The following is a 14,672-nucleotide window of genomic DNA, read 5'->3' as shown; positions in this document are numbered from 1 at the left end:
TGCCTAAGGTAAGAGATATGGATACCATCTCTGCTTTTTTTTATGTATCTTGAACATCTCTTACTTGCTGAATTTTTACTCTTATATGAAAATACTGAAGTATCTCTGTCTGAAAAAAGCAAGCAAGCAAAACAAAACCTCCCTCTGATCCCATATCCTAGAACTATCTACAATATGACAGATGTCACATGACCAAAGGATAGCGAGTTGAATCCTATACAAATTCAATATACACTTGGTTATGTCATTAAAAATATTGTAAAATATTTTATGTATTTTATACTATAGACAAGCAAACAATATGTACTTGAACATTTTACATATTTTAATTACTGCACTGGGTTATATACTGAAAATCATGTATACAGTACTTTGTAGGAAATGTAAGGAATTTCCAAGGGTAAATTTTACTATATGATTCCTCTCTATGTTGCCATTGTATATTATTAATTTTCTATATTAATTATCTTACTCATTAGACAATAAGTCCCTTAGTTATTTGGCCCAGAAAGCATGGGTGCCGTGCCAAACAGTGGGTGGCTATTGCTGTGATAGGACTGCTGGACTTACTTCCAAACATTGCTTAGTATTCTGAATAAGAGAAATAGTACTATTCTTCTGGTTTTCCAGTAATGGCCAATAGTTACCTTTTTTAACATGTATAAGTCTGTCGTCTACTATAAATGAGCTCCCTGATGGCAGAGTCCATAGACTAACAGATTATCTGCCAGTCCTTACAGTATCCAAGAGCATAGAGGGTAGTGCTTCACACATAGCAGATTGTCCAATGAACATGACTGACAGCAGGGTAAGAGAAAGATTCAGGCCACAATCCAAAGTTTTGCCTTTTTGGCAATAAGAACTCTTATAATCAAGAGTACTTTCTGAAATGGTGTTGTACTAGAAAAAAATAATAAAACACTTGGACTAGAAGTCAAAAGATCTAAATTCTACCTTCTGTAAACAAATCATCTCTCAGAGCCCCAATTTCCTCACTGAGAAAATGGAGGTAACATCTATTTCATAGGGCAAAGATGTAAATGAGGTAATGCACGTGGAAGATAATAGTAAACTGTACAGTTCTATGGAAATTTTAGGTGAGGCAGTATTTATTTTGGTAATATAACTGTGTTGGTATTTTATTTTTTAATTAAGTATCGTGAGTTGTTAAAAGTTTTGCTTTTACTTACTGCTTGTACAAGAAGTTTCACTTACTGCTTGTACAGATATGCAGTGGTCACTTATCATGGAATATAGTAGGTTAACTATAGCTGGAAGTGATTTTAAAGAAATCAGTTTCCAAATCCTCTGCTTTCTTATACCCACACTTTCCGAAAACTCATCTAGCTGAGAAGGTGCCTGGAAGTCCAGATTCTGTTTTACACATCCCATTTCACAAACAGCCTGTCTTCAGCTTTAGCTTGACAAAGAAAATGCATCCCTCTCATGCATGGTACTGTCTGGCATTGCTATGAGGTAGGGTGCAGGAGGTCCTCTGAAGCATCAGAGACAAAATTATTTCTTTACTAAAAGCACTATAAAGGCCACCCCCATCCATCTCAATAGGAGATACATTCCATTCCAGCTTTACTCTTCATGGTTAATAATTTAAGATAAAAACTTCTAATGGATGTTGTCTACATGTATAAGTATTTACAGCACAATAACTCAATTCAGAATAACTTTTTTTTTTTTTTTAACACTTAGAGCATAACTGGTATAGGAAATTTTGTTGTCAAATGGATGTGATATAAAAAAGTAAAAGGAGAGCAAAGACCAGTCACCAAAGGGAACGGATATTGCACTGCGTTCCCATTATGGATTTAAAGCATGACTGGACTTACTATATCTAACAGAAAATATTAAATTTTAGCAAATATTCATATTTCAGAAGAATCTTTCATAGTATTTGATAGTTGACTTTTAATATATGTGGCATTAAAGAAAATATTCACAAGAACTTAATTTTGTTGTCATTTCATTTGGAGTTGTTAGAAAACTAATCACATAAATCATAAACGGGGTCATAGAAGGAGCTAGAACAATTACTTTCAAGATTTTTCTGTATTTTTGAGTGTGCCCCATAAAACATTTAGTGCTACAAATATAATTAAATCTGTGTACAGTTTTGGGAGAAGAAAGATTGTATGAACAAATAAAATAAACATTGACTTCAACAAAGTTAAATAGATTTAATAATAATAGCAATCACTCACTATGTCCCAGGGATTGTTTTAAGCACTTTATGATATTAGTTTATTTTTCATAATATCCCTTTGAAGCAGACACTATTATTCACTCCAGTTTACACATGGGAAAACTGAGGCAAAAAAGATGTTAAGTAATGTGCCCAAGATCATAGTGTTATTACCCAGTGAGGACTGGAATTTAAAACCAGGCAATAGAGATCCTGTGCCACGCTCTTAACAGTTACAGTCTGCGGTCTCTCACCAAACTAATGGGAGTCTTTAAAATATGAACGGGCGCCGAGAATCTTAAAGAGGGTGATATTACATAAAGCATTTACTTGATTCTAAGAAATTCTATTCTCTCAAAGTATGTTTACAGAATTATTTTTCTTCAGGACAACAATCTGGAGAACACTGTTATTATTGAATAATCAAAATCTGATTCATGTTCTTCAAAAGCATTTCTAAAATACTCTGGAGCCAAATTACTGGTTCTATCATTTGTAGTGAACAAAACAAACAGAACATCATTTGAGTTGGGAGACAAACAATGAAACAAATAAGTAAAATATGTAGTGTAATAAATAGTAAACAGACTTGATGAGAAGCTGATGATAGGAGAGAAAGCCGATATGAAATGTGAGAGAGGAGTGATGGTGGATGATGGATATCATAGACATGATAATTCCAAGCAAAGAACTGAAGAAAGAGCGGGAGCTAGCCATGTGGATATCTGGCAAGGCACGTTCCAGGTAGAGGCTATGTTACATGCAAAGGCCCTGAGGTAGAAGTGTTTCTGGCATTTTTAACACGTTGCGTACGGATCACGAGAATCTTCATGAGGGATTTAAACCCCGCCATATGCAACGTGTTAAGAAAACCAGTACACACATAAAGGGAAAAATAGTAGAAATGAAATCAGAGAGATAATGAGGAGCCACATCATGTAAGTTTTTGTAGGTCACAGTAAAAATATTAGCTTTACGTCCATATGAATGCGAAACCATGGGAAGATTGTGAGCAAAATCTCATATATTAACAGGATGATTATGGCTAATGTATAGAGAACAGACTAGAGGGGGCAAATTAGAAGCAAGAAGGCAAATTGGGAGATTATTACAATAATCTACATGAGAGATAATGGTGACTTGAACTAGGTTGGTGGCCTTGAGGTTGGTGAGAAGTGGTAGAACTGTAGATATACTTGGATGGGAGAGACTATAAAATTACTGAAGGACTGGATTTAGGCAGCGTGAGAAAGAGAGGCGTCAAGGATACCTCCAGGACTTCTGGCCTGAGCAACTGGAAGGATAAGACTGTAATTTACTGCAACATAAATTTAGGATTCATCAACATATAGATGGTACTTAAAGCCATGAAACACGATGAGAACACCTAGGTAGTAGGTATTGATAGAAAAAAGCACTCCGACAATTAGAGGTTTGAAAGAGAAGAGGAATCAGCAAAATAAACTAAAAAAAAAAGAGAAAGAGAAAAAGAAGAGTATATTGTGAGAGGCTTTCCTAGAATATGAGAAAAAAGGTTTGTAATAAAGAGTGGTAAATTGTGTGAAATAGTAATGGCAGGCTAAGTAAGATAAGCACTGAGAACTGACCATGGGATTCAGTAACATGGGTCATTAGTGCGCCTGAAAAGGGTGGTTTGATGGAGTGATGGAAGTAAAATTTGATTGGTAATTCAAGAGAAAATGGGAAAGAAATTGGCAGCAATTTCAGAGTTTTCGGTAAAGGAAAGAACAGATATGGTATAGTAGTTGGAGGGGAAATGGGGCCCAAAGAGCGTTTTCAGATTCTGTGCTCTTAACCACTATGATATATCATTTCTTTTAATAAGACTGAATACTGACCATTAGGAGCTGACTAGGTAAGTGATAGACGAATAGACAACTAACTAGACTTAATAAGTTTAGTAAGAGCAGTGAATTACAGATTAAATACTATGGGAGAAGAGGAGAAGGCGAGAAAGGGAAAAGAAATCTATCAGAGATGTCTTCTAAACTGAATGCCTAGGATTTCACCTGCCAGAGGTCATGAGAGGAAAGGGTGTCAGAAATGGGGAGGAGAATATTCCAGGCAGATACACATGCTCCAAGGAAACATACAAGGTGCAAAATTAATTGCATGGGAAACGATGAATAATCCAGTGTACCTGGACAGTGTGCCTGGGCAGCTGCTTGGGGTGCAGAGGAAGAAGAACCGGATGATGAATTAGGCCGGAAAGGATATTAGTGACAGATTAGAAATGACCTCGAATGGCATAATAAGGATACTGTAGTTTTTGAGTATAAAGAAGAGGAACTATCAAACATTTTGAAGTTAGAAAAGTGACATGACTGTTTCTGAAAGATAAATGATGGGACTCGAAGAACAGATTAAAAGGGGCCCTTTGTCAGAATAAAGCATGGTCAGAATGCTAAAAAGGAATTACTATTCTTTCTTTTAATAAAAGTGAATACACTAGATCTGATTAAAATTCTACTCATGTGAATCCTATACCACCCACATTCTTTTCTAAAAATACAATTGTAAGAACATGGTTTACTTGTAGCATTTTCCAAAAAAGCAACACCGATGTAGGAAATTTTAGGAAATGGTGAAGCAGATGTATACTAAGTTAATTAAAACAATCACACAGGACAGAAAGCACCAAAATTCAGTTTTTCTATCATCATAAAATATTTATGAAACTATTTTATTTTATGTCCTTTATATGCTAGTAGATATTGAAAGACTTAAAAGAGCAAAACATAAAATTTTGCTGAAAATGGAGATCACTTAAGAGAGCTCCAAAAATTTTCAAACTATTGTATTTTTCAATCTAAAAGATAAACTTGCTAATTTCAATTTGGCCACATGTAATGGATTAAATAATTAGCTTTAATTTTGTGAGCCAGTTTTCATGATCTGGTTTTCACTTTTCTATTTGATTATGGCAAAATAAAACTAAGTAATTCATAATTATAGACATCAAAAAATTATTTGTTTACTGTATAAATGTTTACAGTAACTATTATGAAAGAGAATAATAAAGTGACTAAAATGTACACACCCATATTTTCCCTGTCCTCTTTCCAAGTGTTTTAAGAACGTTTTACCCGTGAAATTCCTTCTTTGGCATATTATTCCCCTTACAAAGTTCCCAGATAGGAGCTAATAAGGAAATAAAGAATTTTCTATAAATTACTGAGTTTTAACATAAATATAGGATGCTAACTCACAATTACAATTAACAAAGTTAAAATGCTATATATTTAAGTCAATGAAAAATGTTTACTTCTAACCTTAGGCTATATAAACAATTACACTTAAAGAAACTTTCAGAATAATGTTGCAGGTATTCTAAAACAGTATATCCCTTGAAGACAAATTGTTTAACAAGGAAAACTAAACAAAAAGTGAAAGAATTAAGTGATCACATTTTCTGTCTTTAATACTCTTGCTGACTAGAGATTCCAATTCTGTTAACCTTGATTTATAATGTCAACATAAGGAGCCATGCAACTCAGCTCACATTAAAAATATCCCCTCAAAATTTTAAATTAAAAAGAAGCATGAAATAGTGAAAACACGTATAGACTCTGAATCTAGTCCTAGCCCTGGTTCTTTCAGGCTGTATGAGACTGTGGATAAGCTTTTGACTAGTTTTATCTTGTTTTCTTATCATGCTAATGAAGTGACCGTAACAGATAGTAGCAGTAGTATAATATGTAGCTCAATAGTGTGCAACCGGATAAGAGATCAAAATTTTATTGCTGTTGAACACAAACAAATACATATTTATAAAATATGTATAAGGCATAAAGACTGTCTATAAAATGAACCAAACTTGAGAAATAGAACATTACCAGTATATTGAAATCCCTATAGACCCCTCGTCTTCCCTATCTCATCAGTCTACTCATTTCCCCCACAGGGAACTACAACACTCACACTTGCTTGTGTTTTCCATTCTTATGTTTTTCGTGGTTACTTACCGTACATTTATACTCAAAATAATGATACAATTGTGCTTGTTACTCAATTATATAAATGGAACCATCTGGTAGGACTTTTCCTGTGACTTTGATATTCACACTATTCATCCTCATCGATGCATGTAGTTGCATTCATCCATTTTCACTGCGGCATTACCCACTACAACTTATCCATTAACTTGTTGTTTCTAGATTTTCGATTTTATAAACATTGCTGTCATTGATCATTCTTGTATGTCTTGAAGAGCACATGTATCCGAGTTTCTCTAGGATATAAATAATACTTAGGTGTGGGCTGCTGAGACAAATTATATAGACATATTCAACTTTATTAGATTATGCTAACTTGTTTTCCAATGGGATGATATTTTTCCCTCCTACTAGCCATGTGGACAGTTCTAGTTGTTCTGTGTGTTTGCTAATATTTGATATCGTCAAACTTGTTTGCTCATCTAAAGGCTATAAAAATCATATCCCATTGCGGTTTCATTTTATGTTCCCCTGATTACTTATCAAGATTGAGTATCTTAGCCTATGTTCATTGGCTATTTGAGAGTCCTCTTTGTAAAGAGGCCTAGCAAGTTTTTTCACTATTTTTCTTTTAGGTTAATTTTTCTCACAGATTTGCAGGCATTCTTTACATATTCGGGAAAATCATCTTTTGTCAGTTTTAGATCTTGCAATTAGTTTGTGCCTGTGGTCACTTCCCCCTCCTTTTTTGGCATCTTCAGAAAACAGAAGTTCTTAATGTTAATGTGGTTGAATTCTTAATCTTTTCTTTTAAGATTTGCAGGTTTGTACTTAGTTTAATAAATCCTTCCTCTAGTTCAAGGTTATAAAAATCCTATTCAATACTATCTTCTAAAAGTACTATAGTATTGCCTTCATAGTTAAGTTTTTAATCTATTAACACTATGAATTGATTTGTGTTTGTTGTAAAGTAGGAATCAGACATATTTTTTGTATGTGGTGGGCAGCATAATGTTCTATCAAAGATGTCCACACGTTCTAAGCCTCAGAACCTTTGAATATATTATGTTACACGGAAAAGAGGAATTAAGGTTGCAGATGAAACTAAATTTTCTAGTTTGCTGATCTTAAAATAAAGAGAGCATCCTGGATTATCCAGATTGGCCCAATGTAATCTCGAGGATTCTTTAAAGTGGGAGAGGGAGGCAGAAGAGGAGGTCTAGATTCAGAGAAAGGTTTGAAGATGCTACACTGCTGGCTTTGAAGATGGAGAAAGGAGCCAACAGCCAAAATATGTAGGCTGCTTCTAGAAGCTGTCAAAGGCAAGAAAATGGATTATCCCTTAGAGCCTCCAGAAAACATGCAGCCCTGCTGGCACCCAATTTTAGCCCAGTGAAACCCATTTTGGACTTCTGACCTCCAGAATGTTAGATGATAGATTTGTGTTATTTTAAGCTACTACGTTTGTTATAGCAGCAGAGGATACCAACATATTGCATGGTTATATAATTAACTACTGTCCTAGCACTATTTAACGACTGCAGTGCTCTGCGGGCAGCTAGAGGAAGCAGTACTGGAACATACTTTAATCACAGCGTGAGATGACTCCAGGTGGGGCTTTAGTCCATTTTAGGGCTGTTTTATTTCTAGTTCACTCTCACTCGTACAGTGTGAACCTCCAGGGACCTAACTTCAAGTATGAATGGTTTACCAGGTCTACAGAGTCCTCATACGAAGCAGGCCATGAACTCATCTTTTGTCTCACTGAACTGTCATTCTCTTGAAAGCAGTGTTCATCCTCGGTCCACTCTGTGGACTGGCAGGGAGCTGCTTATTCAGAATGCCTCTGGGGAAAATGCAGCCCTAAAAGCTGGGCTCGTTTCTCCTGGTTTCCACCTTCTCCTAGATAGTTGCCCTGTAATTTTTAACTTCCCTGACAGGTCTCTGATGATCTCAAACCAATTAAAAACAAATTTAAATACACACACATGTGCACACAGTACATCTCCAGTGTTCTTAGCTTTTCTCGGAATAAGGGTTGGTCCTAATTATCTAGTCTGCCGTTATTGGAAATGGGTTTCTATCATTTCAGTTGTTTTTTTACACATGCCATCCTAACTAGAATATGAAATAGTCCTGTGTAGACACTGTATCCTCTGCATCCAGAATCTAATAGGCTGTCTGTCACACAAAAAACAACTGCTAGGTTAAAAAATATAATCTGCAAGTCGTGGCAACTAATTGGAATGTGTGGTTTGATAATGGGAGAATAAAATCACATATGATTTCAAGATTTCTAAAGCTGATAATGGCCATGCCATTCTCAGAAATGACAAAAAAAGTCAAGAGGGGAAAAACGAGGAACAGAATTGGTTGGAAGCTGACTTTGGTTTTCAGATGTAGCTGAATCTGATGTATTTATGAGGCACTTAAGTGAAGCTATTCAGATGAAATGACAGATGTGGATTTGAACTTCTACAAAGATGCGGGAGCCAGATACATTATTCCAGTTTTTTGTGGTGAGGGTAATTGCTAAGTGAAAGAGAAAATATAAAGAGACATGAGCTGAGTATAAAACAGAGAATGCCTCAATACACTTAGGGGATGAATAAGAAGAAAATAGGTAAGTGTTCCGAGTAGGAAAAAGAAACTTATAGGAATGCAGTGGAATGAAAGATACCGAAGAAGAGTTTGGAGAAAATAACAATTATCAACATGGCCAAATGTGGGTGAAAGGTCAATGAAAGCAGTCCTAAGACAAATACCATCATCCACCTTTTGAGAAGTAAAGGAAGGCAGGAGTGTGGAGGATTGGAAAGATTTGAATTTTTAAGTGAGAAGAAAAGTTTAGAAAAGAATGTATATGATTTTAAGTAGTCATTAAGAGAACAATAAACAAAATTATGAAAAGATTTGAGTCTTAAAAAGAAGGCAGGTAGTCAATATATGAGTGGACACAACTTGCATAATTTTGTGACTTTTTTCAACAAGGTTAGTAGTATCTTGAGGTGAGCTCAAGAGAAGGAGCTAGTTTTTAAGAAAACCAGAGACATTCACTTATAGACATTTTGAAGATTAGTAAATATATGCAAAAGAGAATGGAGATCGAGATACAAAGTTAGAAGTTATCTACATAGAAATGACAATTGAAACCAACAGTTATTTGGATATTTGTATGCGTATGTCATAAATTCTTTCAGTAAAAAAACTGACTTTCTCTTATAAAGAAATACTAGCTAATCTAAAATAGCTTCTATCTCAGTTAATATGTGTAGATTAGTTTCTGAAAACCTGAAAGTTACTCTAATTTGAAAAATAATCCTATTACCACCAGATGGCTGTCAAAATCCTAAAATTGTAATTAGAAAGAAGACATTCATAAAACTTGCCAAGATTGCTGCAAATATTTGCCTGAGTACAGCAGTTACCGAACCAGTATTATGGAGACATTCTCCTACCCCTTGCCTCTCTGTATAAGCAAGACATTATCAAAACAAAACATATGCAGGGCTACTATTCAACCAGTAGAGACCCGAATGGCCAAAATGGTTGTTGATGATCAATATCTGTTCTAATTAGTTAAGTGGTTATGCTGTACTGGTTGTGAAACACTTTAAATATAACTCCTGCTCATGTGATAATACTATAAGGACTGAATTACTTATATGTAACATTTCAATACTTCTGAAATTCTAAAGTGTATTTTACATATATTACTTTTTCGTTACAACAACCTTTCAGAACAAAAAGGAATCATTAGACCCTCCACTTTAATAATGACTAACCTAGGATACAGTTGTTGCATACTTCTTTGTTATTTACTGACACGCTCAAATTTAAAGCTTGTTCTACCAATGAAGTGAGTGACCCTGAACAAATTCACCTGAAGTCTAAGTCACTTCCACTTACAATACTGCATAGTTCTTCTTATTAAAATAAAATCCTCATACCATTTGGTGATGCCATAACAATCTTTAATAATATCCTGAAGGACGGCACGATAGAAGAGTGATTCAGTAGGCAGCTGAAAAAAATGTAGACATATATAAGCACAAGAAAAAAATAAATAACAGAAATCAAATCAGTACTGCAAAGTTGGGACCATAGGTGAATATTAGGAAACTGACTTTGCTGTGAAACATAAAAGACAATTTTATAATTTTTCCATTCTAAGTGTTAACTTTAACTTAGGCTAATTCTTAGTGGGGCTAATTCTCACTAAGAAAGTAATTCTGCAAGAGAAGAAACTAGAAAAGAAATAGTGAATTAGGAAGAAAAGGTATGATCAAAGAAAAATGAGGTAACATTCCAATGGAGTACTTATCAGTTAAAAATGTGGAAACAGACTTTCATGACCAGCCAAGTCAGCTCTGTGTAAGTGAGCAAGCAGTCAAGTAGGATATGTGCGCAAGAAAAGAGAACGTGGGTTTGTCCTAATGGTGGTGGAATAGAGATAATAGTATCTAGGATTCACAACTAGAAAGAATAGGTAAGTAAGGACACACTAAAAATATGTCTGAGGCTTAAAAGAGCATAGCACTGGCTACTGTAGAGTTGAAAAGAAGAGCGTTAGAATGAACATAGGATCAGAGACTGAAGTCTTGGCAAGGCTTCATTTCCTGGGGAAAAAGAAGTGGAATGTGTCCACGAAGGTGCAAAGGTTTCCCAAAGGAAAGATTCAAGGAATGGCTGTAGACAAGGTTTCCAATGAAGCACGGTAGTTCCACAGAAGCAGAAGGTAAAAAGTTACTATACAGTTGACGCTTTAGCAACACTGGGGTTAGGGATACCGACCCTCACATAGTGAAAATCCATGTATAACCTCCGAGTCTCCCAAAACTTAAGTTATCCCTTGGCATTCCAAGGGAGATTGGTTCCAGGGCCCCCCACAGATACCAAAATCTGCGGATGCTCAAGTATGACATAAATCAATGCATACAGTTGGGCACCCACAACTGCAGACAGAAAACAGTACAGGTATTTATTGAAACAATATGTGTAAAAGTGGACCTGCACAGTTCACATTCGTGTTGTTCAGGGTCTACTGCATATACAGAGAGAGCACTTTACTGTAGTAATGGAAAAGGCACTCTTACACCACGAAACTACACGTCACCAAATTCCATCCACATCCTGAAAGATCTCTTAATATTGAGAGTACAGGAAAATCAAACACAAAATAATAGTAGCAACGACATGCAAAGTTATTATTGGTGGGGAAAAAAGAGAGAAAGAAAAATGAGCATGGATGGAGAGCGGTGAACAACATTGAATGCTTTTGAAAAGTCAAATAAGGTGAAAGGTGAAAACTGCCCAATAATAGGTAAAGTTTTAAAGATAAAGTTCTGTGGAATGTGTATATCCACTGAGTTATCCTTTTGGAACTCCTATTCTCCTTCAGAGCCCCAAATTATTATTTATATCTGTTTTCAACTAGAATATGTTTGGATTCAGATGGAGTTCAGCGCAAAATAAATTTTGCTGGTATACTCAGGCAAAAAACCTACTCCACTGTCACTCGCTTCCAGCTAACATCAAGTTACTACACAGTGGGCCCCAGATGCTGAGACTACAAAACACATCAAGTTAGGAGTTGAGGGTCAACCTTTATTTCCTGGGTCTCTGCCTGATGGCTCTGCCTTCTTACATTACGGGAGAATGTCTGTCTTGTGGGATCTTGATAGGGCACTTTCAAAGAACGTAAAGGTATATCCTTTCTGGATGGTGGAAATAGTGGGGAGGGTGATTCTAGTAGGAAATGGTGTTAGGAATACCACAGTCCCCAGCTCAACTCCTAAAATAACTCACTGAAAGCAGACACACACAGTTGAGAGCCCATGCTCAAACTAATAAGCTTCAAAAGGCATGCTGTTTATATAAAAATCTCTTTCCAAATACAACAACTTGACTTGAGATAAAAATCTCTGATTTCTAAGCTTTCCTGAAACATGTCATATTCCAAATATTCATATTTCAAAACATTTCATTCAAAATTTTCCGTCACCGGATATATTTTCCATTTGATAGTTTTTCATTTTGAGTAATTTATTTCTGCAGTACCAAAAATCTCTATCATCTGTCCCTCACTTCCCCCCAAATTCCTTCAGTTCTCTTACAAAAATAGTGAAATTCCTTTTCATATGTTAATACCTGCTCTTATTTTGTTCTATCAAAATTCAAGTCATTTTGGGAAATATATTATTGCATGAAGTGAATATTAGCATTACTAGTTCTTACCTTTTTATTTGATTAGATATAATAGATGGAAATTTTAATTTTATGTGACTTTTATATAAAACTCCTAAAATAGTTAAAGCTCTCATTTCCCATGCTTTTGAAAAAAATATAAAATTGTATCAAGGAAATTTAGAAATAAATGTATACTTATATTACAGAAAACCCACAAAAAATGCATTTTAACAAGAGAACATAAAGAAATGGAACACGTAGAGAAAAACAAACAGGACAGAATGAATCACCACTCCCAAGTTACCCTGAGTAAGAGCTTTACAGCTATTACCTAAGAGAAAGGAAAGAGAGTAATGAAGTGCCTTCAAATGTGCATTCCTGGGATAACTAGGACTACCTATCTATCCTGGTAAATAAGGATGGGGTGTGAGAGGGAAGGGACTCAACAGCTCCTGAGCAGACTGGGACGGACGTTTCCAGGAATAAACTGAATGTGGCTCAGAGTTTACTTTCTTTCCTTCATAAGTGATAAAGCAACACTTTCATGCATGTTAAAATGGGAGGGAGCGGAAAGAGTACAAACACCCTTCAAGCATATGTATTAGACATGCATTTTATAGGTCTCGTGGAAAGGGCACTAAACTGAAAGTCAGGACTCTGCAATTAATTAAAGGAGCTGGAAGGCACGATTCAACGTGTGCTGTGCATCGTGTTCTCATGGAAGTGTTGTGTAATACCCAACTCATCAGACTGACTGCAAACGTGAACAAGCACTTGGGAAATTGAGAGACACCACACACGTGCATTGGGGCATTATTATGATAAAGGCTCTTTCCTCTTCCAGGCTCCTAAGGAACCACTAAGGTGACAGGCAGTATAGGAGTGAAGGGGTTGGGATCCAGAGTCAGAGATTCAAGTGTCAGTGTTCACCACTTAACAGTTCCCTTAGGTGCATCATAAGACAATAATAGCACCTCATGGTACTATGCCGGCAGTTGCTTTATGTATGTAATGTGCTTCAATTGGTGAAGAAAACTTTGGTAACCTCTGTGTTAGATTTGGTTGTTATTTTTCAGTCATAATTATTAATAGCCTACAACAGCAACAGCAGTTGACACTTACTGAACACTTACTATGTGCTAGGCATTGTTTTGCATTTTACATTTTCCTTCATTTAATTCTCAAAACAACTCTTATGAGGAAGGTATTACTGTTATTCCTATTGTAATTGTTATTATTGCTATTATACAGGTAAAAAATTAAGCTACAGAGGAATTATGACATGTGTCCAAGGTCACTAAACCAGTCTGATGAAGACAAAATGTAAACCAGCAGTTTGAGACTTAAAGCCCATGCACTTAAACGATAAGCTTTAATGCTTTTAAAAATCAGTTTGTTGTTTTTATTTTCCAATCAATTTTTAGGTAGTGACACTTAAAAACAAAGTTCTTAATATCATGCCAGGCTCAGACTAAACACTCAGGAAAAGGATACTTGTTGCTATTATTATTTTAAAATTATTTTTAAAATTTTAAATTGACATGTTAATGATACTTTAAGAGAAGCAAAAGAGACGTTTATAAAATTTAAATCCAACAGAAAAACTTTGTGAAAAGCTTAAAAACAACTCTTAAAAAAATTTTAAAAATTCCTAGTATGTTTCATGAATCTTAAGGTGGAGGATAAGGCAATTAAATGGATTATTGTGAGGATACATTTAACTTGTTTCTATGAGCAAACCCATTTGGCTGTTGCAACTAATGACTAATCAGTAGATAAAGAAAAAAGTTAAAAATAACCAACTGAAATATGTGTTTTGGATTATAGTTAAAAAATAAATTGAACTATACCTTGGTTATCTTTGCTTGAACTAAGCCCATTAAAAGCCTTATAGTCAGCAAGAGCACTCTTTAGAAATATTTATAGATTGTTCAGTATAATATGAAGAAATGAGATATTAGTACAAGAGTGTAATAAGGAAGTTTTCCTAAAAAGTTCAATTTACTTTTCCTGAAAGTTCACTTCTGTTTTAAAGTAAACTTACAGAGAAAAGTATAAATTTCAATATGAAGAGGTGACAAGAAGAGGTGATATTTATTAAAATCCATCAGGTAATAAGTTCATCAACAGGTCAAGTACGAAAAATACTTGAGAGAAAACTATCCTGTTCATCAGCTGGAATAGAGTAAACAGTCTTACTTACCCCTCGGCCAACTGCAACCCGCTCCAATGCCTTTAAGGAGAAAAAAGTAAGACAAAGGCTGCTGGTATATTTAGTCTTATCATATAAGACTTATAAACACTCTGTATAAGGGCTTGTAAAAGTGACC

General features: G+C 35.2%; 1 protein-coding gene across 9 annotated transcripts in view; it reads right to left on the bottom strand.

Moving 5' to 3' along the window:
• The window catches only part of METTL25 (methyltransferase like 25), a 120,864-nt gene that overhangs the window by 43,180 nt on the left and 63,012 nt on the right, over nucleotides 1–14,672 (bottom strand). For all 9 annotated transcript variants that reach the window (XR_016022407.1, XM_088801011.1, XM_088801012.1 and 6 more), the window contains 2 exons: nucleotides 14,546–14,575; nucleotides 10,104–10,177 (listed from right to left, as the gene is read on the bottom strand). Coding sequence is in view for 8 of the 9 variants with exons in the window: in XM_088801011.1 (XP_088657137.1) it covers nucleotides 10,104–10,177; nucleotides 14,546–14,575 (104 nt within the window). In the remaining variant the exon portion in view is untranslated. The remainder of the gene's footprint in view (nucleotides 1–10,103; nucleotides 10,178–14,545; nucleotides 14,576–14,672) is intronic.

This window comes from Rhinolophus sinicus, chromosome 1 (genome assembly GCF_057876585.1).
Source record: "Rhinolophus sinicus isolate RSI-liver-muscle chromosome 1, RSI-T2T, whole genome shotgun sequence".
In the NCBI taxonomy this organism is placed as follows: domain Eukaryota; kingdom Metazoa; phylum Chordata; class Mammalia; order Chiroptera; family Rhinolophidae; genus Rhinolophus; species Rhinolophus sinicus.
This window is presented reverse-complemented; position numbering and strand designations above follow the sequence as displayed.